Below are 26,527 nucleotides of genomic sequence, written 5' to 3'. Positions count from 1 at the left end.
GATACAGGCCTAGAGCAAAGGGTCCCCTTCATAGTCCACAGCTCCACTGACAGGCCATGAAGCCAGCATGACCAGCGGGGTTGAGGTCTGGAAGTCTCAGCTAACAGTGCTGCCTGTTGCTTAACTCCTGGGGATCCTCTGGGCACCTTTGTCTTTGTGAAGGACATTCCCTGGAGTTACGCAGTGCCCAGCTCTGGTGGCTGCACAGGACTGCTCAGGGGTCTCACCCCAGTATGCCTATGGGCAAGGTTGGCCCCAGGCCAAATCATCCTAAGAAGAAGCTTCAAGAAAAATAACACATTGTGGGAGGCAACTGTTAGTTACAAAGCTGATGTGTTTAAATACCAGTGAAGTATTTTATATCTCACAAACAGAGTATGTATTTGTTCTCATTGCTTACTATTATGTATATGTGTATGCCCGTGTATTTAGGTTTTTTTTTTTTTTAAGATTTTATTTATTTATTTGACAGAGAGAGATCACAAGTAGGCAGAGAGGCAGGCAGAGAGAGAGAGGAGGAAGCAGGCTCCCCGCTGAGCAGCGAGCCCGATGCGGGACTCGATCCCAGGACCCTGAGATCATGACCTGAGCCGAAGGCAGCAGCTTAACCCACTGAGCCACCCAGGCGCCCCTGTGTATTTAGTTTTGAATACTCTGTTTCATCAAGTGGAGCCCAATGTTGTTGTTTTTCCCCACTCATTTTCATTTTTTTCATCATAAGTGCACTCTCGAGTCCCGTCCCCTATGTCCCCCATCTCCCCACCCATCTCCCCTCTAGTAACCATCTGTTTGTTCTCTATAAAGAGTCTGTTTCTTGGTTTGTCTCTTTTTTTTTTCTTTTGCTCATTTGTTGCTTAAACGCCACATATGAGTGAAGTCATACGGTATTTGTCTTTCTCTGACTGACTGATTTCACCTAGCATTGTAGTCTCTAGCTCCATCCATATTGTTGCAAATAAGATTTCATTCATTTTTATGGCTGAGTAATATTCCATTGCATGTATATACCACATCTTCTTTATCCATTTACTGATTTACGGACACTTGGGCTGCTTCCATAGTTTGGCTGTTGTAAATATTGCTGCTATAAACATGGGGAGTCTGGGTGCATGTGTCCCTTTGAATTAGCGTTTTTGTCCGTTTTAGGTAAGTACTCAAGAGTGCAGTTGCTGGATCATAGGGTAGTTCTATATTCAGTTTTTTGAGGAAGCGCCATACTGCTTTCCACAGTGGCTGTGTCACCACCAGCTTGCGTTCCCACCAACAGTGAAAGAGGGTTCCTTTTTCTCCACATACTTACCAACACCTGCTGTTTCTTGTGTTGCTGATTTTCACCATTCTGAGAGGTGTGAGGTGGTACCCCATTGTAATTTCGATTTGTATTTCCATGATGGTAAGTGATGTTGGGCATCTTTTCGTGTGTGTGTGTGTTGGCCATCTGGATGTCTTCTTTGGAGAAATGTCCATGTTTTCTGCCCATTTTTAAAAATTGGATTATTTGTTTTTTGGGTATCGAGTTGTATCAGTCCTTTATATAGTTCATATAGTAACCCTTCATTGGATTTGCGGGTACCTTCTCCCATTCTGTAGGTTGCCTTTTAGTTTTGTTGATTGTTTCCTTCGCTCTGCAGAAACTTCTTATTTTGATGTGGGCCCAGTAGTTATTTTTTCTTTTATTTCCCTTGTCGCAGGAGACATTATCTTGAAAAATGTTGCTACAGTCTGTATCAGAGACATTACTGCCTATGCTCTCTTCAAGGATTTTTATGGTTTCAGGTTTCACATTTAGGTCTTTAATCCATTTGGAGCTTTTTTGTGTGTGTACGATGTAAAAAAGTGGTGCAGTTGCGTTCTTTTGCATACTGCTGCCCCACACCATTTGTTAAAGAGACTCTTTTTTCCCCATTGGATATCCATTTCTCCTTTGTTGATGGTTAATTGACCATATGATTGTGGGTTTATTTCTGGATTTTATGTTCTGTTCCACTCTCCTGTTTTTATACCAGTACCATACTCTTTTAATCACTACTGCATTATAATATAACTTGAAATCTAGAGTTGTGATGCCTCCAGTTTTGTTTTTTCAAGACTTTCAAGACTGCTTTGGCTATTTGAGGTCTTCTGTGGTTCCATACAGATTCTAGGACTGTCTGCTCAATTTCTGTGAAAAATGCTGTCAGTGTTTTGATAGGAATCGTGTTAAATGTGTAGATTGCTTTGGGTCATAGAGACACATCAACAATATTTGTTCTTCCAGTCCATGAGTGTGGAATGTCTGTTTGTGTTGTCTTGAATTTTATTTTCAGCGCAGTTGTAAATAGGATTCTTTTTTGTTAATTTCACTCTTTCTTTCTTTCTTTTTTTTTTTTTATGATTTATTTATTTATTTGACAGAGATCACAAGTAGGCAGAGAGGCAGGCAGGGGCGGGGGTGGGGGGAAGCAGGCTCCCTGCTGAGCAGAGAGCCCTATGCGGGCTCTATCCTAGGACCTTGAGATCATGACCTGAGCCGAAGGCAGAAACTTTAACCCACTGAGCCAGCCAGGGGCCCCTTAATTTCACTTTCTGCTGCTTCATTATTAGTGGGAATGGAAAAGATTTCTGTACGTTGAGTTTTGAGAATTTACTGAATTCATTTATCAGTCTAACAGTTTGGTTTTTTTTGTTTTGTTTTGTTTTGTTTTTGGTGGTCTTTAGGGTTTTCCATATATAATGTCATGTCATCTGCAGATAATGAGAGTTTTACTTCTCCCTTACCAATCTGGATGCCTTTTTATTTCTTTGTTGTCTGTTTACTGTGGCCAGGACTTCCAGTGCTATGTTGAATAAAAGTGGTGAGAGTGGACATGCTTTGTCTTATTCCTGACCTTAGGGGAAAGCTCGCAGTTTTTCCTCAATGGATATGATGTTGGCTGTGGGTTTTTCATATAGGACCTTTATTATGTTGGAACATGTTCCCTCTAGGCCTGCTTTGCAGAGGGTTTTTATCATGAATGGATATTGTACTTTGTTGAATGATTATTCTGCACCTACTAAGATGATCATATGGTTTTTATCTTTTTCTTATTGATGTGATATATCACATTGATTGTTTTGCAAATATTGTACCACCCTTGGATTTTGAGAATAAATCCCACTTGATCATGGTGAATGATTTCTTTTAATGTATTGTTGCATTGGTTTGTTACTTATTATATTGTTTTGGAAATTATCTGGGGGTGGAAACATCTGTCTGTCCCAGGACATGGCCAGAACCTGGTACACTGTAGATGCTTGGTAAATGGTTGTGAGCTCAAAGTGGATGGTTAGTAGAAAATATCTTCTAGTTCTGTTTGGACTTCGTTGCATTTAATGGATGGATTTGGTTTTGCAGTGGCCATGATAGGATTAGACATTACTGCTGTTTGGTAGGAGGATGTCAGTCAACTTTCTTGTCCAGAGCTCTTGGCCTGTTTTTTGGAGAATTTTCTTTTTAGTGAATTGATTTACTTTCCAGGAGTTAATACTTTTATGAATAAATGCTTTAGATATTTCTTAAGTGAATCAAAGTTGACCATATCCTTGGATCTTGACTAGATTATTTTATATTTAATACATGACAGTAACACTTGTGTTGTAAACAAAACCGATCCTGATTTGAAAGATTCTGCATTGCATTCAAATGCATCAGTTGAGATTTAAGCTGAGGAAAAGATTTTGTTTTGTTTTGTTGCCCAAGAAAAAACTGTATAAATAAGAAAAAATTATTTAAAAAAATAAGCTTAAATAAGAAAAAATTATTCATATTAAACAACCATGTGTGAGAGACTTTGAGAGAACGCCTATCCTTCTGAGCACGAGTAGGCTATTGTCTGTCTGATGTGAACCCTTGATGGAGTCCTGAACCATTTCCTGTCAGTGCAGGAATTTTCTGCTTGTGTATTTATTTATCTGTTTGTTTATTTGCACTAAGGAAGGAAGCGTTTAATTTTTTTTAACGTTTTTCATAAGAACTTTCCCCCAATAGTAGCATCTTCCATAATTATAATGCATTATTGGCTCATTTTTTTTTTGTAGGGGAGCTGAAGTAGGGTTGGGGCTGGCAGCCACTGGAGAGAGGGCTGCTGTGGTCCGAGCTCATGGAGATCCTACAACTAGGGCAGGCCTCTCTGGAGGCAAAGTGGGAATTGCCTACTTGGGGTTTTGTGCTCTGAACACCTGGCTGCAACTTAGTATTTCTCTTTTTCATTTTCTATCCAGATGACCAATACAAAGTATTTAACATCTGGCGTTAAATCTGAAGGGAAATCACAAAACAAAGCGCCAGTCCCAGTACACGTGGTGAGCCATTCAGCGGTGTGGTTTGCCATCTCCTCCTACAGGGTTTTTCTACTTCATGTCCTATGGTCTAGAACAGCAGCCTTCAGTAAGAAAATAGTGCAGGGGCTCCTGGGTGACTCAGTCAGTTAAACATGTGGCTCTTGAACTCAGGGTTGTGGGATCAAGCCCCACATTGGGCTCCATGCACAGAGGGGCGTCTGCGTGGGATTCTCTCTCTCCCTCTGCCCATCTCTCTGTTCACTGGCTTGCTCTCTCTCAAATAAAGTCTTTTTTTAAAAAGGACTATTTATTTACCTGAGAGAGACCGTGCTTGAGAGAAAGAGAGCACAAGCAGAGAGAGGGGCAGAGGGGGAGGGAAAAGCAGAATCCCTGCCGAGCAGGGAGCCCTGTGTGGGGGCTCAATCCCAGGAACCTGAGATCATGACCTGAGCCGAAGGCAGATGCTTAACCAACTGAGCCACCGTGTGCCCATAAATAAATAATGCTTAAAAAAAAAAAAAAGAATACAATACAAGCCACATATATAATTTTAAGTTTCCTAGCAGCTATGTTCAAATGAAAAGAAACTAGTGAAATTAACCTTTTGGCACCATATATCTAAAATTATTTATTACAACATGTAAAAGCTTAAATTATTCATGAGCTATTATAAATTTATTATTTCAACATGTAAGCAATGTAAATTTTTTTATTAAAAGATTTTATTTATTTATTTGATAGATCACAGAAGCAGAGAGGGAGGCAGAGAGAGAGGGGGAAGCAGGCTCCCTGCTGAGCAGAGAGCTCGATCCTGGGGCTCAATCCCAGGACCCCGAGATCATGACCCGAGCCACCCAGGTGCCCCAACAACATAAATTATTAATGAGTTACTCTTTTAATGCTAAATCTTAACAGTCCAGTGTATGTTTTACATTCATTTCAACAAGCCACATCTCAGGTGTTCAGTACCCACATACGCCCAGTAGCTGCTCTCTTTTTTTTTTTTTTTTTTAAGATTTTATTTATTTGAGAGAGGGAAAGTGAGCAAGTGAGCGAGAGAGAGAGCGCGCATCAACGAAGGGAGAGGAAGAAGCAGGCCCTCTGCTGAGCAGGGAATCTGACGCAGGGCTTGATCCCAGGACCCTGGGATCCTGACCTGAGCCAAAGGCAGACACTTAACCGACGGAGCCACCCGGGCACTCCCAAGTAGCTGCTCTTACTGGAACCGCAGCCCTAGAAGACGTTGCCCAGCCCATAGTCGTTTATGTACTGCCTTCTACTACCTATCATCGACAGCTCTCCACTGGTACTTCTTACTCAGGTCTTAAAAGGAAAATAACATCCAGAACCTGTTTTGTTTTCCTCTTCCTATCTTCTTACCTCAGTTATTTCTGTAAAAGAAAACAGAACAGGTGACTTTTCATGCGTTTGATGGGGAGATTTCATCTGCCCAGTTGGCTCCTGGTACTTTGAGAGTTAAGAGTTGCCGCAGGACGAGCTGAACGATCCTGCCAGCCCTGGTGGTTTCCGTTGAGGACGAGACCTTATGAAAATTGACCTGGAAGGGGGAGAGGTGCGAGAGGAAGAGGAGGAGATGAGACAGCACTGGAGGAACCTCAGGAAGGAGCAGCACATACTTGCCAGGGGAAGCCGAATTTTTCTAACAGATGGTTTCACTGGGAAAAGAAGAGACAGCCTCCGGAATATGGTGTAGAGGCTTGATTCATAATAAAGTTGGATTTCATCATAGGATTTTTTTTTTTTTTTTTGGTTGCACTGAATAGAAAAAGAATCAGACACAGACTCATGGTCTGTTTATATCCCTACCTAGAAAACTGATCTCAAATAGGGTCTGCTGCCTGCTAGTGTCTCAGCCCTGTTTCCATGTGCTACTCACCCTTGCCTCGGTTCAGATTAGACTTGAAAGGTAGACCCGAGAGTGTGTTTCATTCTCTCCCTCCTCTCTCACTGCACGGAAGTCATAGATTTAAAGTCCACATCCGTTTCCGAGACCGAGCAGGAGCGTAGGCCCCATCGGCAGCACGCCAGTGTTCCCCGGGAGGCCGGGTGGAAGTATGTGGCATGTCTGTAGACCCAGAAAGCGATGCAGAATCTGCTACCTGGAGTGGAGCGCGGTGGCTGTTAACACTCCCTGAAGAATTCCACCTGAGGTTCAAGCAGGGAATCGAGTCAAATCAAATCAGACCAGTGACTGTTTGTTTACAGTGGCGTATAGAATACAAGATGACACAGACGTAGCCTTTGCTGGCTCAGGATAAAGTGCTAGCGGCAGAGCAGTTTAATTCATTCCCTTCTGGAACTTCCCAGTCCAGGAAAGGGCTTCTGGGTACAATGTAAACAAGCAAACAAGAGGAGTGTTACTATGACCCGAGCCACAGGAAGACAGAAGACCAGTTCCAGGCTTTTAACACCATGCATTTCTGATGTTTCAGGAGTGGGTTAGAACAAGACGACATGAGAATTTTATACAAATACCTCACCACGTCTCTGTTTCCAAGGCATATCGAGCCTGAGGTACGGGCGGGGCACTGGGCTCCCTCCCTCCCCGCCAACCCCTGCCTCTGTGTGTATGTATGTTGTATGTATTACGTATGTACGCACACCCTCACTGGAGGGCTGGGGGCTTGGGGGCGGAGGGTGGAGTAACGCGGTGGTCGGTGGGGCAGCTCTGATCTAGATGTTACATTGCTAGTGTGACATGTATGTGGTTGTGTACCCCTTAGCCCAGAAAACCACGTATGTCTGCTCTTCCTCCTTTCGTTACATTCCAATACAATAGCAAGGGTCTGTTTTTAAGAGGAGCAATTCATTGAGTAGTGGAGAAATGGGTTTTAGGCAGGGTTCTGGGAACTTGAAAACACCTGGGATCTTTGTCAGAAGAAAGGTGAATCCTGTGGACTTGTCACCTACAAGCATGAGATGTGATTCCGTGGATGGTCTCTTGCCTGCCTGCCTTCTCCACCGGGCTACTTACTTTCCCAGTTTTCTGCAGAGACCTGTATGTAAAACTGCAGCCTTCTCCCCAAAGTGTCCTTCTGCCACTCTCACTAGGTTGGAGATTAAAAATATCCATAGCCCACAAATCAGTTTGGCCTAGATGCGTTCATGCGCTGGCTTGTGCTCTTCCCTCCCTCTGTTGAAGGTTGTGACATGAAACAAGAGAAAAACATCTTTGATAGGAAATTGAAAGCCAGGTTTTAAGAAGGACCTGGTCCTGCACGTACGCCCTTTGTAGGCAGTTCGAGTACAGTAGCTCATGTTTCTTAAGTACGTACTGTGACCCAGCACTGTCCTGAGTGCCCCGCAAACATGCATTATCTCCTGGCGTCCTGACAACCGTCCCGAGTAGGATAACTTCTCCCCACCTTACAGACAGGACACTCAGGCTTAAATGGCACACCCGGGGTCACCTAGCCGGGAAGCGGCAGGGCCATGACTTGATCTCGGGATCTGCCTGAGGCTAAAGCACCTCCTTACATCCACGCCCTCAGGAGGCTTTTCCGTGTGTGACAGTGCAGCTACCCCAACAGAAAACTCTGGTCCTTTATTATCTGCCCAAAGAGCCGGGCTTAGAAAGTAGGAAACCACAGGATTCAACACAGCAGTGTTGAGTGTGGACACTTGAGGCCTTCTTTTTCAGTACAGACTGCCTCTGTGAGAGTCAGATATCCATTTTCACTATTGGATTTAGAATGTTTTTCAATCTTTTTTCTGTGGTTATATGCTAAAATTTTATATAGACTAAAAGAACGTCAGAATTTTTTTTAGAAGAATGAGAGGCTTCAGCTAACGTGACTACTGGATTTGGATTTTTTTTCCTCCTTTCCTGTGCCTTTTGAAATAGTACATCTTCAGCAGGTGTTAGGCATGTGCTACAAATACCAATCCAGGAGGAGGTGGGATGTCCTGGCTGAAAGCTTTGATGTCAGATAGTCATGGGGTTGACGGCTGGCTGTGCTGCTTCGGAGCCGTGTTTGCGGGGGAACTTCTACTAACTTGAGTTTCTACAACGAGAAAATAAGAGTGTGCTGCCTCTAGGGTCCTATGAGGCAGTCATTGCCTAGCATACATTAACACCATGGGAAATTTAGGTTATTGCTGAAAAAGGAACTAAATCATTAGATGGAGTTCAGGGTCCAATGAAGTTTTGATCGTTCTGGTTCCTATCAATGCATTCTTTAGGTAGCTCTTGTAATCCCCTTCGCTTTTATTGGTGGGGCGGAACGTGCGTAAATGAGACGGGAAAATGGCATGGAGCCCACTAGCAGGTATAAATGTGGTTTTCAAAGCTTCAAAAGGAGAAAATCTAACAAGTCATTTCTCGACGTTGACTTTGTTTACAGTTGGCGGGAAGAGACTCTCCAGTAAGGGCGGAGATGCCAGGAAATCTTCAACATTACGGAAGGTAGAACTTCTGGTCTTTGATCCACAGTATCAGATTTTATTATCTTTTTTGGTAAAGGTAAAATCAACTCTGAAATTACCTTTGTGCTATTTACTGGCAATTGTTTACTGCAGTGGAAATGCTTTTGTTTCCAGTGAATTAAAACTTTATCATACTCTGATTTGGTGTTTTCCAAGTAGCGTCTGGCTTCCCAAAAAGAAAATGAATCTATGTTAAGTGGGACTATATCCTGTTCTATGTATTCCTGTTTATCCCTTACCTGATTGAGTTGAGTCATTTCTGTGCTTCCTTTTCAGATTTCTTACTGGACCCTTGAACCTTAATGATCCAGAAGCAAAATGCAGATTCCCCAAAATTTTTGTAAACACAGATGACACTTATGAAGCACTCCATTTAATTGTCTATAAGGTAACAACTGTTTTTCCCTCCAGCATTACAGATTAACATGAAAGTAAATCTTTCTTGTGTGTGTACACGAGTGTGTGTGCCTACACGCCCCTGAAATATTTCTCAGAACAAATGTTGAAAGTTCTCATTATTGAAAAACTCAGAATGGGTGGCCCTCTGGAACAGTGGGTTTATTTTCAGCTCCTTTTCAATGCTTTTCTTATTAGTGAAGGAATCGCTGTCTGACACTGTCTGAGGCTGTGACTCAGAAGCATTCAGAAGTCCTGTGTGCTCACACACAGAGGCCAGCAAAGGTGGTGTTGCTTCGTCGTTAGATACCTTCCGGTGTGGGACTGGCCACATTCCAGTAAATTCTGCTTTCGTGGATTGGAAAGCACAGACTTGGGGGTTCTATTACGATAGTCCAGTTATAGCTTGGTTACGTTAGCTTGGTTTTTGTAAAGGTGATTTTGGTTCAAGAAGGAAGGCTAAGCAAGTGTGTTTATCTTCTTCCCCACCTGAGAGTACAATTATGTTTGAGTTTGTAAAGACATAGAAATGGTGGCGTGTGAGCACTGGGCAGAGGTGAACCTCAGTGTGAGGGATTCGTCTCTCCCTGGAAGGCAGGAAGGGGGTGTAGGTGGGGTGCTGATGGATGAAGTCCGGCCAAGGAGGAGTGAGGGGGTGCGCTAAGGCAAGAGCCTGCCTGCCCCCACAGAAGCCCAGAGAAGCCCCCAGCTTAGAGATAGCACCTAAGGAGTCTGGAGTGGGAGGCGAGCTTGGAAGGAAAGGGAGTGAGTGTTGCATATAAACCAGCCAGACACCCCTTTTCCATCCTCACATACTCACAGGCAACCGAGCACCTATTCCTGGGTGAAAGTCAAGCCTCTCTTTTCTTCCCCCGGGATTATGACCTGAGCCAAAGGCAGACCCTTCCAGGCGTCCCTCAAGGGTCATTTTAAAGGAAAACAATCTGGGGAGCCAGAGCGTGGCCAGCGTGGGTGTGCGCAGCTGAGAATAAGTGCTGATTGCGGGAGCCCGGTGACTGCTGCCCTCGTCCTGCCCCGGAGCAGGGCGTCCCTCCCTGGTCAGCCGTGCATTCCCTTGTCCTTTAGTGTGCATGGAAAAACAAAACTAGATCTTTTTTTTTTTTTTTTTTTTTTTTTTTTTTTTTTAAAGATTATTTATTTATTTATTTGTCAGAGAGAGAGAGAGTGAGAGCAAGCACAGGCAGACAGAGTGGAAGGCAGAGGCAGAGGGAGAAGCAGGCTCCCCGCAGAGCAAGGAGCCTGATGTGGGACTCGATCCCAGGACGCTGGGATCATGACCTGAGCCGAAGGCAGCTGCTTAACCAACTGAGCCACCCAGGCGTCCCAACAAAACTAGATCTTGAGAGAAAAATTTCTCTGCCAACAGAGAGAACGTCTAAAAATTAGCATCCGCAGAGATTAGAGAAGTGTATCTTTAGAACCGGAACAGGACGACCTGAGAGTCAGGGCTAGAATAAACTTAGGGTAACTGAAAACGTAATTTTATTTATTGGGGCAAGATATACATAGCATAAAATTTGCCATTTTAACCATTTTTAAGTATATGGTTCAGTACATACACAGTGTTGGACAAACTTACCACTGTTTCTAGAACTCGTCTTCACCCAAAATTCTGTACCCATTAAAAATAACGCTTCAGTCCCTGTCCCCTGAAAATACGCTTGTTGACACGAGAACTTCATTAGAAGGGTTAAAGATAAGTTGCCCTGCTTTGAATGTAAGATAACATGACAAGACATAAAAATATGGAGAAAATCATTGAGCACTACATCAAAAACCAGTGATGTACTATATGTGGGCTATTTGAATTTAAATTTAAAAAATAATAATTCCTGGGTGCCTGGGTGGCTCAGTGGGTTAAGCCGCTGCCTTCGGCTCAGGTCATGATCTCAGGGTCTTGGGATCGAGTCCCGCATCGGGCTCTCTCCTCAGCAGAGAGCCTGCTTCCTCCTCTCTCTCTCTCTGCCTGCCTCTCTGCCTACTTGTAATCTCTGTCTGTCAAATAAATAAATAAAATCTTTAAAAAAATAATAATAATAATAATAATTCCTTTAAAAAGCAAAAATTTTTAAAATAAATAAAATACAAAAAAAAAAAAAAAGATGGGAGAGAGGGATCTCCACATCTGATTCACAGAAAGTTGAAGGACAGGAAATCAGTCGAGTGTATTATGAGGACATATCTAGCTGCAAAGGAACACATCACCCAGATTGAAAAGGCCCACTGAATGTCTCACACAGTGAATCAAAAAGACCCACTCCAGTCCGTTCAGTGGGCAGTTTCAGAAATATATAAAGAGAAGATCCCAGAAGCTTCCAGAAGGAAAATCAGGTCATCTGTAAATAAAATCGGCATGAGCAGCCTTTTCTTTACAGGCAGCAGATACTAGGTGACAAGGGAAGGAAGACTTTCAAAGCTCCAAGAGAAAGGGATTTTCAGTGTGGAATTGTTTGCTGAGCCCAACTGTCCTGTCGCAGGTGAGATCGAAGAGAGGGGTGTTAATGGCGGAAAGTCCCAGGAAGGTTACCCCATGTGTCTGGTCTTCAGGTTGGCGTGGGTTTGTATGTCAGAACCAGTGAGGAAACCAAGAATGAGAATACCTCAGAATCCACACCCGTGGCCCGGACACTTGAGAACAGGAAGAAGGCGGCTTGCGGTGATCGAGCTCTGAGTCTGTGGTGGGGGTTAGCACCTCGGGGACTTCTGCGGTGGAACAGAGAAATGGGGGTTCTCTTCTGGGTGCAGGGACCCCAGAACAAAAAGATGTTGCATTCATAAAATAGTACGACTGCGAGCTTTAATTAAATGTTGGGTGTTCTAAGGAATGGCCCAGGAAGAGAGAGTCCCAGGGAAGATGTAGAGATGTGTCTGAAAATGAACTGTAACTGGGGTAGGGAAAAGCCCACGTCTCTAGCAAGTGAACATCATTCTCTGAATGACTCAGCGTAATGATTCCGAACTCCAGTGGAAGAAGTATCCTGGTACTCTCTGTTGTTTATTGGATTTCTGATCTTAAGAGTCAATCAATAGGTAGAATTTTAAATGGGATGATGGCATCACCATTATTTTAAAAAGTTAGCTTTTTTCCAAAACAGCTTTGTTGAGACAAAGTTCACATACTGTATAATTAGCCCAATTAAAGTATTCAGTTCAGTGGTTTCTCACTGCAAAGTGTAGGACTCCTAAAGACCACTCTTGCTTCTGACACACGCTGCTAGCTCAGGGGCCCCCAAGACCACCCAGGAGTTCACTAGAGGTGCTTGCAGGACTCAGAGAAGCTGGCCTGCTCCCGCTCACAGTTGATTACAGCAGAGGAGTGCAAATGAAAGATGGCCCAGGAAGGAGATACTCGGGGCGGACCTGGGAGTCACCAGGCCTGGGCTTGCTCCCTCCCGGTGGAGCTGTGCAGACAGCACAGGGCCTGTTTCTCCCAGCAGGGACGTGTGACATGTGCGGAGTCTTACCATCCAGGGCAGCTCTCTCGAGCCTTGACATCCAGAGTTTTGACTGGTCCTTGGCCTTGCAGACAAAGCTGATTGCTGGCGTCCCTGGCCTTAGTCGCCAGCTCTCTGGAAATCTGCTGATGCCTCACGGGCTCAGGGCCAGAAGGGATGTTGACCTGTGGTTTTTCTCTCCTTCTGAAGTCATGGTCTGGTTTTGGTATCAGGCTACTACCGGCCTCAGGCTGGGTTGGGAAGTGTTTCCTCATCTCCTGTGTTTTGGAAGAGTTTGTGAAGGATTGCTGTTAATTCTTTGAATAATTGGTCACTGTGAAGCCACCTACATCTGGGCTTTTCTTTGTTGGAAACCTTCCCATGATGAAAGAGTGTCTGTCCTCGTTCTAGGTCTTACTGTCTGTCTCTTGAGTTGTTTCAGTTGTTTGTGTCTTACTGGGAATTTGTTCTGCTTGTTCTTCGGTGGTTCGTTTATAATTTTTCGTAGTATTACAGCCTTAAAATCCTTTCCCCCTCGTAAAACAGTAATGGTGGCTCCTCTTTCTTTCTTTTTTTTTTTTTTTTTTAAGATTTTATTTATTTATTTGACAGCCAGAAATCACAAGTAGGCAGAGAGGCAGGCAGAGAGAGAGAGGAAGGGAAGCAGACTCCCTGCTGAGCAGAGAGCCTGATGCGGGGCTCGATCCCAGGACCCTGAGACCATGACCTGAGCCGAAGGCAGAGGCTTTAACCCACTGAGCCACCCAGGCGCCCCGGTGGCTCCTCCCTCATTTTAGTGATTTGTATCTCCTCTCCTTTTCACTGTGTATTTTTTGTGTTTCCTCTCCTTTAGTTTTGCTCTTTTCAGAGAACCAGCTTCTGATATTGATTTATTTCATATTTTTGCTCTGTTCTCTATTTCATTTACTTCTGCTTTGATCTTTGATATATTCTTCCTTCTCTTGCTTTAGGTTTAGTTTACTCTTCTCTTTTCCAAGGCCTGAGGATGGAAGTTTAAATTCTTGATTTTGAGATCTTCCTTATTTTTCATGTATGTGTTGATGGCTCTGAAGTAAAGACTGATGCTGTTGATTCTCAGATTTCGTGGATGTTCGTAAACATTCCTCCATCTGCTGTCTGCCCTTCGGACAGTTTCCCTCTGGAAATTTAAAGTATTGTGTTGGTTTTTTTGTTTGTTTGTTTGTTTGTTTTAAGGTTTTATTTATTTACTTGACACACAGATAGAGATCACACGTAGGCAGAGAGGCAGGCAGAGAGAGGGGGAAGCAGGCTCCCTGCTGAGCAGAGAGCCTGATGTGGGGCTCAATCCCAGGACCCTGACATCATGACCCGAGCCGAAGGCAGAGGCTTAACCCACTGAGCCACCCAAGCGACCCTAAAGTATTGTTTTTTATAATTTTCTTTAATTAGGGTGTTTGAGGATTCTGTGGAGCTCGTCATGCCACCATTATGAACAGGCTCCCAGGTCCTGGTCCTCCGTAGACAACCGGTGATCTGTGTCTGGAGATGTGATGTGGCGTCTGAGGGGAGCACGTAGTTAGGGGAGCAGGGTAGAGTAGGACTGTGTGTCCGCTGACGGTCACCGGGGAAGTGATGGCCTGCAGGGTTCGTTATGCTAGTTTGTGTGCTTTTCTATGTATTGGAAACTCTTCAGGTTTTTAAACAGGGACTTGAAAGGCACATTTTAAAAAAACAACCTGTAAGGAGTTACACATGCAGCTGCTGGCAGGAAACCCTATAGATGATAGACAGACGGGGGTGGGGCTTCCATGTGGAGGGGCGCCGTGAAACACCGCGTCGCTCAAGTCACAAGGAGGCCAGAGGCCACTCACCTCCACAAGGTAGCACCTCGGAAAGCAGAGCTGGTGGTCTCAGATGTCCTGATATCTCAGCAGAGGCTGGAAGTTGGAATCTTCATAGGAAACTAGTGGGCATCTAAGGCAGAGTTACAGACAAAGAGACACATACTGGATGGAACTCGCCTGTGGGCCACCAATGTTGCCACCTGTTTATAAGCGGGTGAGAGTTATGATTCACTTACAGAATAGCGCCCGTGTGCTTGAGTATGCCCGTGCGAAAACCGTTACGGCTGCCGAGGCTGAGAGGGGGATGTGGGGACAGGTGCAGGGATGGGGGACAGGGCTAAGTATGCTCGTATGAAAAGCAGCCATCCAGGAGCTTGTCCCTGCGACTGTGGCGTGAGAAGTGGGCCATTTGGGGCTCTACGGTCACCCTTGGGGAACCTGGAGAGGCTCTAAGCAGCGGGGAGGAAAAGGAAGGCCGATGAGGAACTTCATCACTGTCGGGATTCAGCGCGCCACCTGGAGGCCACAGTGGTAGAGCCAAGGTCTCTAAAACGGTTCCGGTGGCTGCCCACAGGGACGGGCCTCAGGAGGAGTTCTGTGGCTTTTTCTCCGAAGGCCATAAGTTCTGTGAGACTTTTTGCCACTGTGCAGTGTATGCAGTAATACATTTAACCATGTCTGGTTATTTGATTTATGGTTGCTGTAGTCAGTGTCACGGTGCAGCATTCGCTATCATGAAAGGGGAGACAAGGGGACATTCATCTTCTGGGGCATTCTAACTGTGTTCATGGAAACGTTCAAAGATACACAAAAATAGACTAGAAGAATGAATCCCCAGGCGCCCATCACACAGCTTAATTTAACGAACAGCATGCTTATCTTTCATCTGTTTTCCCTGTGTGGTTTTTATTTTATTTTATTTTTTTGCTTGCACATGTTAGATCATGTCATTTCACTTGCAGAGGCTTCAATTTGCATCTCTAATGAGGGCATCTGTTTTCACCTAACCACCGTGTTATTAGCACACCTGGCAGGATAAACACTTTCCTTAATGTTCTTTGCTCTCTAGTCCATATCCAGATCTCTCCAGTTGACTAAAAAATATCTTGACCAAGTGATTCAAGTCAAAATTCAAGGAGAGCCTCTGCACTGGGTCATCGAATTTCTTTTTTATGCCGTTTTGTAATCCTTGATTTGTTTTCTCTTCCCAGGCCATGAGTGCAGCTGTGTGCTTTATGATCGATGGTAGGTACACACCTGTGTCCGACTTCAGCCCGCGTAGATAAGCCTTCTCTCTTTACACTTTGCTGTGCTCTGTCCTTAAACAGTAAACATGTTGTCATAGAGGTTCTATTAAGCACAGCTCCCCTCTGTGAGCTCTGCTAGAGAACTAGCTCTGTCTCAGATTTTTAAAGTGCTGGCCTCCCTGCTTCCTGGCAGCTGGCCCTGGGCACCTTTCTAAGCCTCCCTCCCTGTGAAGTGATAACAGGAGTACCTTTTCAAAGGGGGCTTCGGGGGTTAAATCGGGTCATGTTTGTAAAGCACCAAAGGGCTGCTGGCCCCCGAGTACTGTGTGGTGTGTGTTAGATACTTGACCTTCTTCGGCCAACTTACCACCCCACAGGGTGTGCTTAAATTGACATTCACAGTGAGATGGGTCTTCGACTCTTGTACACCTTAACTATAACTAACTTCGACTCTCCTGTTTCTCTTCTCTTTGGGAGGGCAGGGAGAGCCTGTCATTGAATTGTTTTATTTTCCCGATCAGTAAAGTTTTCATTGGCATACTGTAATTAAGACCGTTAGATGAATACTGACCTTTTCAACACAAAGAATTCTAAAACTTACTGGTATTTTTTAAATTACTCGTTAGCCTCTGTACAGCCCACGTTGGATTTTTGCCGAAGACTGGACAGCATTGTTGGGCCGCAGCTCACAGTGCTGGCATCTGACATTTGTGAGCAGTTTAACATCAACAAAAGAATGTCTGGGTTTGTACTTCGCTTCGTGTTTACTTTCTAGCATTTAACTGGTTTGGGAAGAAGAAGGGTCGTTTTTACTTAAGCAAATGGATGGTCATATCATTTGTGTTTTCTCTGAGTCCGGAGAATAAACGTGCAGCTCAGTCCTGTCTGAAAAGCTCCCTGGGGAACTGGGGAACTGGGGAACCGTTCCCGAACTTTTCTGCTCCAAGGTGATGGTGGGGGCCGGGTCTGTGAATATATTCCCTCAGCCCACCCCTGACTGTGGCGTCAGGAATGGGGTGGGGGTACTAGCCGTGCCTGCGGGCTGCACCCCGTGAGGGCCACCTCACATCCCACTGGACCAGCCCAGACTGTAAATTCACATTGGCCGTGGCGATCGGCAGGGCTTTGCCTCGTGTAGACAGAAAGCACCTCGCCTGTTGTACATACGTGTGTGGTGGAGAGTTGGCCGTGCTGTAGGCCATTAGGGCTTTGGGCCAGAATCTGGTGCCTTGAAAGACGCTAGCTCCAGGCGTGTATCGGGAGACTCCGGTTAAACTCATTTTGGTTCTAAGAACACTGGGAAGTCATTGAACCTCTTTCTATCTCTTCCCAACGTAAAGTCATACGCCGTAAAGATTAAGTGAGCACATGGGAATTCAAGAAACAAAAGCCCTCTTTATATGGACTTCCTGTATGTTTGAGAAGTTACTAACGTGTATGAATTTTTGTATAACCAGTGTTCATAGTGGCCGCGTGCTGTGTGTATACGGTCTTCCAGAAGCCCCAGCCTGTAGAGAGGACACACACAGGGTCCGGGTGTTAGACCGTATAGGTTTTGTATCTGCATGTGGATTGCTACTGTCAGCAGCTTACTTCCCATCAGAAAAGATTAAGTGAAGAACTGAACGTGCCTGACCACTTTGCATCTTGAGGTTTAATTTTTTTAATTCAATTTAATTAACATACAGTGTATTATTAGTTTCAGGGTAGAATTTAGTGACTCATCGGTTGCACGTAACACCCAGTGCTCCTTCAAGTGCCCTCCTTAATGCCCATCCCCCAGGGACCCCACCCCCGACCCCCCTTCCCTGCGGCAACCCTCAAGTTTGTTTTCTAGATTTCAGCATCTCTGTGGTTTGTCTCTCGAGGTTTCATTTTTTCACCGTGAAGCTGTCAGATTTTCATTTCTGAAGGAAGCATGAGTGAGTCAGATCTATTTGGTATCATGCAAGTTATAAACTGCTGAGTGGAGAGAGAGAAAGTCTAGTAAGTTCCCTGCTTTCCCAACCTGACCCCCACACCCCGGGAGATTGCTGGACGTGTTAACCGTTCTGCCGGTGCTTTCCGGGGACGTGACAGATTTTCACGAGCTCACCAGCGAATATCTGAGGAAGTCTTGCTTGTCAGAGACCTCCTATTCTGCAAAGGTCAACTCTCCTCAGGATTGTACAGAAGTCATGTCACATATTTCTCATTTTTTTAAACTTTGGTTTTATTGTTTTTTATAATATACAAGTTTGGGATTTATATAGTTCATTTAGTAGTCACTTCTAGATTTCTACCTTTGGAGTCATACTCATGGCTTTTCTACCCTGATATCATAAAACTATGCCATTTTTATCTCTGGTAGTTTTAGGGTTTTGTCTTCCATGTTTCAATCTTTAATTCACCTGGGATTTTCAAGGGCTAGAGGAAGGGCTCTGAGAATTTTTTTTTTTTCCCCAAAAAGCAATAGTTTGAAGAAAGGAGAGAGCCATGGACATTAACAATCTAATTTCACTAGGAAGAAGTTTTCTCTCTGATATTTTAGTATGGAAATTTGCAAACAGGAAGGTGGAAAAAATGACACCATGAACACACACACAACCTCCCCCCCCTTAGATTCTGTACTTAACTCTTGGCTCTGTATGGTCTAGCACAGCTCCATCGCGGGGGACAGTTACTGGTAACCGAACCGCTGTGTAGTATCTGTGGCCCCTGAAAGATGGACACCTGGAAAACTCGATGGTGGAACACACAACTTAGGGCAGTGCCAAGAACAGAGGCTCTAGAGGCATAGTTGGTTTTGTCTTTGAAAGTTGACCTTAGGTGCTCTCACCGCATCTGAGATTTTATATGTAACGGCGGCCTCGCTTGCCAAGCTGTTAAGTATCAGCTGACCAGAGGAAAATGCTCTTTAGTACAAAAGATAATGTGCTTTTCTTCTGGAAATCCTGACTCAGGCCAAACCATTTTATACTCCAGTCCTAGGACCTCCAAGACTCACATCCCAGCTCCTGCCCGCATTGCTGAGGGGTGAGGGGTACTGTATGTGGCAGCCATCCCCATCCTGACCCCAGAGGTCAGCGCCAGGATCCTGCTGCCCAGCTGTTCTGTTAGCTTCAGCCCTCAGTGGACACCAGCTGTAGGGCTGACTCGGGGCATAAAGTTGAGTGTTGAATCCATATGCTTAAGCTGCAGTTCTTTTAATTGTTCCTTAGAAAGTTGAGGTCACCCCTTTAAAGAATGGCGTGAAGTAGATTCATTGGTCTTTCGTTTTTATTATGTGTGTGACACCTTGATTTTTTTCTACTCAAGGACTTTGCAATTCAATTATTTTAAATCTTCTTTCTTTTTTTGAGTGTAATTTATAATTTTTATAATTTATATTTTTAATTTACTTATATTTATATTTTTCTATTATTTATAATTTATTTATAATTAATTTTTTAAGCATTTTATTTATTTGAGAGAGAGAGCAGGAACAGGGGGAGAGGGAGAAGCAGACTCCCCTCTGAGCAGGGAGCCCAATGTGGGACTTGATCCCAGGACCCTGAGATCATGGCCTGAGCCAGAGGCAGATGCTTAACTGAGCCACCCAGGCACTCCTGTGTCCTTAGTTTTTGAATTCAGAAATATAAATATTGGAAATCTTCTCCCATTTAGCTTGTATCTTTTTAGACTTGTACACATAGGAAAACAGTGACATATACACAGTGTTCTTTATGGATGGGTTTCTTAAACTATTGTGCTGTAAATCTGTACCTTTTAAAAAATACATGGCAGGGGGGCTCCTGGTGGCTCAGTTGTTAAAGTGTCTGCCTTCGGCTCAGGTCATAATCCCAGGGTCCTTGGCTCACACCTCAAACTGGGCTCCCTGCTAAGCGGGAAGCCTGGCTTCTCCCTTTCCCGCTCCCCCTGCTTGTGTTCCTTCTCTGGCTGTCTCTGTCAAATAAGTAAAATCTATAGGAAAAAAAATATATGGCATGAACATCATTTTAAACCAATAAATTTGGATCTGCCTCTCCTCTTTCAGGGCTTCACGTACTTAATTGGATAGATGTGCTCTGTTTGTTGAATCATTGTGGCATTCGCTGGGAAGTCTGGTTCTACCCATTAGCATTAAAATAGCTCTGTATTAAGCAATCTGGTGCGTATGTGCACTCATCCTCTTAGGAGATGTCCCTAGCATAGAGTTCTGGGGCAAAGGGAATGTGCAGTGACAATGTGGTCACCTCCCACAGGAGCCACTCAGTTCTTTGTGGTGTGTCTTGACATCTGCTAGGTGACATCGAGGTTGGCATTACTGTCTCTTCCACGAACTGCCTGTCCGTGTCCATTGGCTCTTCCCACTCAAGTGCTTTGTATCTTTGCTTTTACGTCCACGTTCTTCAGTCATGCCACGTATTTTTTTGAGTTTGGTTTTACTATTTTTGGTAACGTGTCTGGGATTTATATGTAATCCATTTTATTAGGCATCTCCTTTAGGTTTCTCTTTTCACTGGCCTACGTACAGTTTTCTATCCCAACATCATTTTTTTAAATGCCATTTTCATCTGTGGTACTTTTATGGTTTTATCTTCTGTGTCTCTGTCTAATTCACCTGGAATTTTTAAGGGCTAGAGGACGGGCTCCAATTTAAAACTTTCCCCCCCCATATCGATAGTTTTCTGAATCTGAGACATTTGTTTCTGTTTCTTTCGCATATTCCCACTCACTAGCCGCTTTGAATGCTGAATTTTGGAAAGGTGTGAGGAGGAGGAGGAAGTACGAAGTTACTGAAAAGGGAGACTCTTTCCTGGGAGCAATCTGTGTAATCCTTTTTTTTTTTTTTTCTTTTAATTTTTTTTATTTGACAGACAGAGATCACAAGTAGACAGAGTCAGACAGAGAGAGAGTGGGGAAGCCGCCTCCCCGCTGAGCAGAGAGCCCGATGCGGGGCTCGATCCCAGGACCCTCAGATCATGACCTGAGCCGAAGGCAGAGGCTTAACCCACTGAGCCACCCAGGCACTCTTATGTAATCCTTTTTTATCAGTCACTTTGAATACATTCATAAACCAGCCCAGTTGCTTGGGAGGTTGACGGTGCTAGGATTTCTAGCGAGGAGGGCACCCACTGACAGAAGGTTGGTAACGACGAGGCTCAGGATGGGATGCCAGGCAGAAGGGAAGTGAGAAGGGATAGGTTTGCCCGGCTGGCATGCAGAGGGAGAGCAGGGGCGGGGGAGCCTTCCTTCCAGGGTGGAGTTCATGTGCATAGTCCAAGGGCTCAGCTGTGCCCCACTTCCTGATTACCCTAGACATGCGAAGGAGCAAGAGCTGTACTGTGTACAGTCTATGCGCCAGTCAAATCAGAATCTTATTTTTCAGTTCAGTTTGGTAAGTGAGGAATAGCCATCCTCACCTAGAAGCCACGTGTGTGGCAACCTAAGCCGTCTGGAGCGAGGCCCAGAACAAGTAAAGCCACCAGATGGTCTCGGTGCTCCCAGCCAGCCATTGACGTCCGCAGGGAGCCTCCACAGGCAGTCAAGCGCCTGCTGAACCGCAGATTTCCTCCATCGGTCCAAGCCTTTCCTGGCACACTCTTGGAGTTTGGGTGGGTTTTCACATACCTGGTCCTTAAACACTGACATCTCCGGCAGCTCAGTTAAACCGAAGCTGTTTCCTCATGGGGCCCCTCCCTGTGACTCTGCCAATCACAGGTACTTGGGTTTTCAGCCGATTGTAGAAGGAAGAGGCAAAGGGATGGGAAGCTGACAGAAAGCAGAAAGTCCTCCCCAAAACAGCCACTTAAGACGGGCCCCACCTTTCCGTGTTCTTTGAGGATATGGTTACTGTGCTAGGATATTTCAAGCCAAACTTCGTAACAGATTGTCAAGAAGGATTCTGTATTTCCCTGTGTTCAGTGTATTTTCTGTTGACGTAGTTAACTGTATTTAGCATGTTCTTTTTTAAGGAGGCAGGAAATTTGCATTTCTGTGTTTAGAGAAAAAAAATGCTTTGGTGTTTAAGAGGAATCCGTTTCCAGTCTTTGGAAAAGATACCAGGTGAATGTGGCTGCTACTCCTTCAAAACTTGCACACTGTTTGTTAGATGTTACTTTTGATAGAATCAGTAAGCCTGTAGGATGAACATTATCCTTGCTGTTTTTACTGTGATCTGGTCTCTCCTTTTTCTTTCATTAAGAGGACAGTAGTGGAAAAGCAAGTAGCAGTTTTTCTATTCCTGTTTTTACGCCCTCCTCGTGGAAGGCAGAGTGGAAAAAGGCCACAGTGGTCCCTGTCTTAACTACTGGATAGCATTTGCCAAATGTAAATTTCCATCAGGGGTATAAAAGAAATAATTTAAATCTTCTTAGAAGAGTTTCTTACATACTCTAAATGAGGGAAAGAGGGAGGCCACAGCAAGTGTTTTGGGGTGACACAGAACAGCCAGGACTGTAAGCGTGATTGCGGCTGGGTAGAAGTTTGCCCGGACAACGAAATTCCCAACTCTTTCCAAATGTCTTTTAAATGTTCCATCTTTCCAAACAGTGTTTCTTGTAGTTACACTTGCTTTTCTTAGTCTTAGGAGCTTACTAAAAACATATTCTGGTTTTGTTAAGAATTCTCTTTTCATTCTCCTGGACACTAAGCCTTCCACATTCTTTCTTTGCCTAGATGTAAAGTATTACAGTAGTAACCCACTTTTCCGGAGGTCGGATTTCCGGTACCCTCAGCCCACCAGAACATGGCTGCTAACCCTGAAGTAAGCAGAGAAGCTTCTGAGCCCCCCAGTGGCAGGGCTGCTCAGGCTGGCACCACACCCCAGAGTATAACACGCCAGGGTGCAGGGAGGGCGGGAGGCCCAGGGAGCTGTGGCCTCACTGTCGGGGCTGTGGCCTCACTGTCGGGGCTGTGGCCTCACTGTCGGAGCGGCTTCCTCCGGAGTCCAGACTCGGACCTGGGAGGCGGTGTGGTAGCCTTGACCAATCTTTTCGAATAATAGAAGACCTATTCCAATTAAAATATTCATTATGCTTCAGCAGAAAAGCCTAAGAAGCCTTAAACAGTCTCTCCCTCGCGGGTGGTGAAAGCTTTGTTACAGGAGTAAGCTTCCATTCTGTGGCAGTTTACATCCAGGGAGCGTGTTCATTCCGCAGCCCCGTGGGATCACGGAGCCGTGACTCTTCCTGAAACGGGTCAGCAAACAACTTCTGCAAAGGGCCACATAATACGCATTTCAGATTTTGTGGGCGAACGTGTTGCAAGTGCTCCACTGTCCTTGAAGCGTGGAAGTGGCCACAGGCCGTATATGAACGCATGGGTGTGGCCATGGGCCACTAAAGCTTTATTTAGAAGAATGGACACTTTTGCGCCCCAGGGCCACTAGTCGTTTGCTGACCTGTCTCCTGGAAGACAGGTGGCCTATGTGTAGTTTGCATCTGTTTTTAAAAATTCAAAACGCAGAGCATAATCAAGTGATTGCCATTTCTAAAGCATTATTATTGAGAAAATCCTCACAAAAACGGTTATAATACTGGTTTTTCAAAAAGATAAACTTGAGCTTTCTGGAAAATTCCATCATATTGAATACTTCACGGTTATCAAATAAGTTACTAGTGAACAAGGAGCCTATTACATCTTAACTGAGATTCTTGATTTGAAGGCCCAGCCATCGAAAATACAAGGCCTTAGCCACATGGATTTAAGGTTTTAACAATGTAGTGCTATTGTTTGGATAATTATTCTCTGAGAAATGTTACCATTTTAATGACATGTTTTCACAGGTCTGAAAAAGAACCCCAGTTCAAGTTTATCTACTTCAACCATATGAATTTAGCCGAGAAGAGTACAATTCACATGAGGAAAACACCTAGTGTATCACTTACTTCCGTGCATCCGGATTTAATGAAGATTCTGGGCGACATCAACAGTGATTTTACTAGGTAATTCTGACAACTTCTCAACTTGGGCGTTCCCTTTCCAAGGAGAGAAGCAGCCCTGAAGGAATCCTCTTCAAAGTGGAGTGGCCTAGAGCCACCTCAGAGGGTCCCCCTTCCGAAGAGATCAGGAGGCCCAAGAGTCACTGGTCACTTGCACGTGACTCCCCACAGTTTCCAAGTGACTGGTTTCCAGTCTCTGGTCTTAAGAGTAGATGTGTCTTTTTGCTCCGGCTAACCCTGTAACAGACTTGCCTTTTGGAACTCGTGTCTTGCAGAGTGGATGAGGACGAAGAAGTCATCGTGAAGGCGATGAGCGACTACTGGGTTGTCGGGAAGAAGTCTGACCAGCGGGAGCTCTATGTTATTCTGAATCAAAAAAACGCAAACCTGATTGAAGTCAACGGTAAGTAGGCTTTGGTACTTGCGTGCTCTCCATTTGGGGTGCCTGGAAGCCTGCTAGGGAGCAAGTCATGACGGTGTGGATGTGAGCAGATGCCCGTCACTTAAAGGAAACCGTGATTTGATCCATTTTGTGTTATTCTATTGCAAAGTTCCTTGAAAAAGTATGTGAAAGACTTCCCCTGTGTTACAGGAGATTTGGCAGTGGCCAAAGGAAAATTTTCTATAACACTAAAAATAAGAATCCCATGGCCTTATTCATTGTATATAAAAATGTCCACTTTTTGGGGCACCTGGGTGGCTCAATGGGTTAAGGCCTCTGCCTTCGGCTCGGGTCATGATCTCAGGGTCCTGGGATCGAGTCCCGCGTTGGGCTCTCTGCTCCGTGGGGAACCTGCTTCCTCCTCTCTCTCTACCTGCCTCTCTGCCTACTTGTGATCTCTGTCAAATAAATAAATAAAATCTTTAAAAAAAACAAAAATAAAAAAAAATAAAAATGTCCACTTTTATTCCTGGTGATAAAGAGACAACCCTAGGCGGAGCCATCAGGTTCACTGGGCAGGTCAAGCCCCCACCCCCCCACTCCCCACGCACCCCCACCTTCCAGCCCTTGCGGTCTGGTCCCAGGCCAGCGCATCGTGTCTGATCCTGACAGCTGCTTGAGCTGGCCGAGAGGGCAGTGTCCCCTTCACTGCCTGGGGCTCCCTGGCTGCTCTGCTCCCGAGGGCGGGTTGGGGCAATGGTAGGTAGGAGAAGAGTTGGTGTGTGGTTTCGTTTTCTGCACAAATCTGCTAGGACACAGGACATTTTTCTCTTCCTAGTACTTGTAGCAAGAGTCATGTGCATTAGCAACAGGCACCTGGCGCAGGGGGGACTGGGAGTCATGGTGACGCCCCCTCTGGGAAGCACCGGAGCCCCGGCCCACGTGGCGGCTCGGGTCCCTGGAGGGTTGCATCAGAGTGCTCAGCAGTCCACCAGCCCGTGGGTGTGTCAGGGGCCTGCGCTCCCCAGGCCCGGAGGAGGCATGCCTTGTGCCACAGCACTGAGGTCTTGGGGCACATGGGGCTTTGTTGTCCTTTCTCTTGATTGATGAACGCTTCTGACCTAGGCCTTGGAGGGGAAAGGTCAGTAAATGGAGACATTTCTTCCCAGCTGTGTTCCAGAAGAGTTGAAAGTACTAATGTATAGCCTGTAGCCTTTGAAGTGAAAACCTCTGTTTCTCACCTCCCTGTTTTCTGTTTTGTTTTTTCTTTTTTCTTTTTTCTTTTTTTGCAGAAGAGGTAAAGAAACTCTGTGCAACGCAGTTCAATAACATATTCTTCTTGGATTGACCCATAATGGTTCACCGGAACATCTTTTCAAAAAAACAACTCAGCAGGCGTTTTGTTTACCACTGCAGGTTCTCGGTCATATTACTGACTGAATTAATGACAATAGTAAAGCAATACTTGCTTTGAAGAATCAAATTTCTACTCAGTCTGATGATCCGCTGGGGTTTTTAGATTTTAAATATTTATGTGGAAATAATTAAAGGTAGTCGGCTACATCTCTTTCATTCCATTCTTTTGACATTATGTGAATATTTTACTGGAAAATAAGACGAATAAATTGTTAAGGTTTTTAAAATTCTGGTCTGGCTGTGAGTCTCTCAGCTGTTGCTAGCTTGGGGACCACTCCATCCCACGGGCCCCGGGCTTGCCCTTGGGGCTACTCTGGCGGCTACAGTTTCCCAGAGTTCGGGTCCCTTCCCGGTCAGTGGAGCTGCGGTGGCGAACCCGGAGCATTTGGCCAAAATAATGGCTAGACTTGGTTTTTCTCTTGAGTACTAAGGTGATTTCTAGACCACATACACTATAGAGGACTGAACGGAAGTGCTCCAGTGTGGTCTAAACGTCCAGCGTTCTTGATTTGTCGTGTAGAAGCCCAGAGTGGCCACAACTGCTTGCGTCCTCACAGCAGAAATGTCGCCTGGCTGGAATTTTTGTTGCCACTCTCGTGTCTTCTGTAACTTTCTCTTTCCATTATGAAATCTTGAATCACTCTTAACCCACAAGTTACCTGAGACTGTGTTTCCGGCGATAGAAGGCGTTCTGTGTCGTGGCTTCGTTGCTGACTTACCAGTTGCAGCACAGTTAGATCATGGTCTCAGGTGTATCCTTTGAATTTGTTCTTTTCAACTGAAAATGCAGGCCGTATTTATTTGGTACTGCAGTCTTGTTTCTGTGTATTCAGACTTCTCAGTTTCCTTGCTTAAATTATCCTTACCATGTGTTTGTCTTTTTGACTGGTTTCCTCCTTGTAATTCTGCTGGCTTTTGCCAGGCCATCCTGTAAAGTGTTTATGAATAATGCATCTTTCGGGGGGTTGGTCCTTTTATTATTATTTCTGGTTTTATCCCTATTCAGTTGTTTGCTTTTAATCTTGTTCTTTTTAAATTTTTATTTTTTTATTCTTATTTTTTTAAGTTTTTTTTTTTTTTAAAGATTTTATTTATTTGACAGAGATCACAAGTAGGCAGAGAGAAAGAGGAAGGGAAGCAGGCTCCCCACTGAGCA

At 44.8% G+C, this 26,527-nt stretch overlaps 1 protein-coding gene across 1 annotated transcript in view; it reads left to right on the top strand.

Moving 5' to 3' along the window:
- The window catches only part of CCZ1 (CCZ1 homolog, vacuolar protein trafficking and biogenesis associated), a 31,445-nt gene extending 5,847 nt beyond the window's left edge, over positions 1 to 25,598 (top strand). The window contains exons 8-15 of the mRNA XM_032327461.1: positions 6,753 to 6,834; positions 8,664 to 8,725; positions 9,022 to 9,133; positions 15,634 to 15,667; positions 16,296 to 16,413; positions 23,418 to 23,576; positions 23,849 to 23,976; positions 25,248 to 25,598. Coding sequence (XP_032183352.1) covers positions 6,753 to 6,834; positions 8,664 to 8,725; positions 9,022 to 9,133; positions 15,634 to 15,667; positions 16,296 to 16,413; positions 23,418 to 23,576; positions 23,849 to 23,976; positions 25,248 to 25,303 — 751 coding nt within the window. The 3' untranslated portion in view covers positions 25,304 to 25,598. The remainder of the gene's footprint in view (positions 1 to 6,752; positions 6,835 to 8,663; positions 8,726 to 9,021; positions 9,134 to 15,633; positions 15,668 to 16,295; positions 16,414 to 23,417; positions 23,577 to 23,848; positions 23,977 to 25,247) is intronic.
- The last annotated feature ends 929 nt before the right edge of the window (positions 25,599 to 26,527 follow it).

This window comes from Mustela erminea, chromosome 20 (genome assembly GCF_009829155.1).
Source record: "Mustela erminea isolate mMusErm1 chromosome 20, mMusErm1.Pri, whole genome shotgun sequence".
Classification (NCBI taxonomy): Eukaryota; Metazoa; Chordata; class Mammalia; order Carnivora; family Mustelidae; genus Mustela; species Mustela erminea.
The sequence above is the reverse complement of the archived record's forward strand: the minus strand, read 5'-3'. Positions and strand labels throughout refer to the sequence as shown.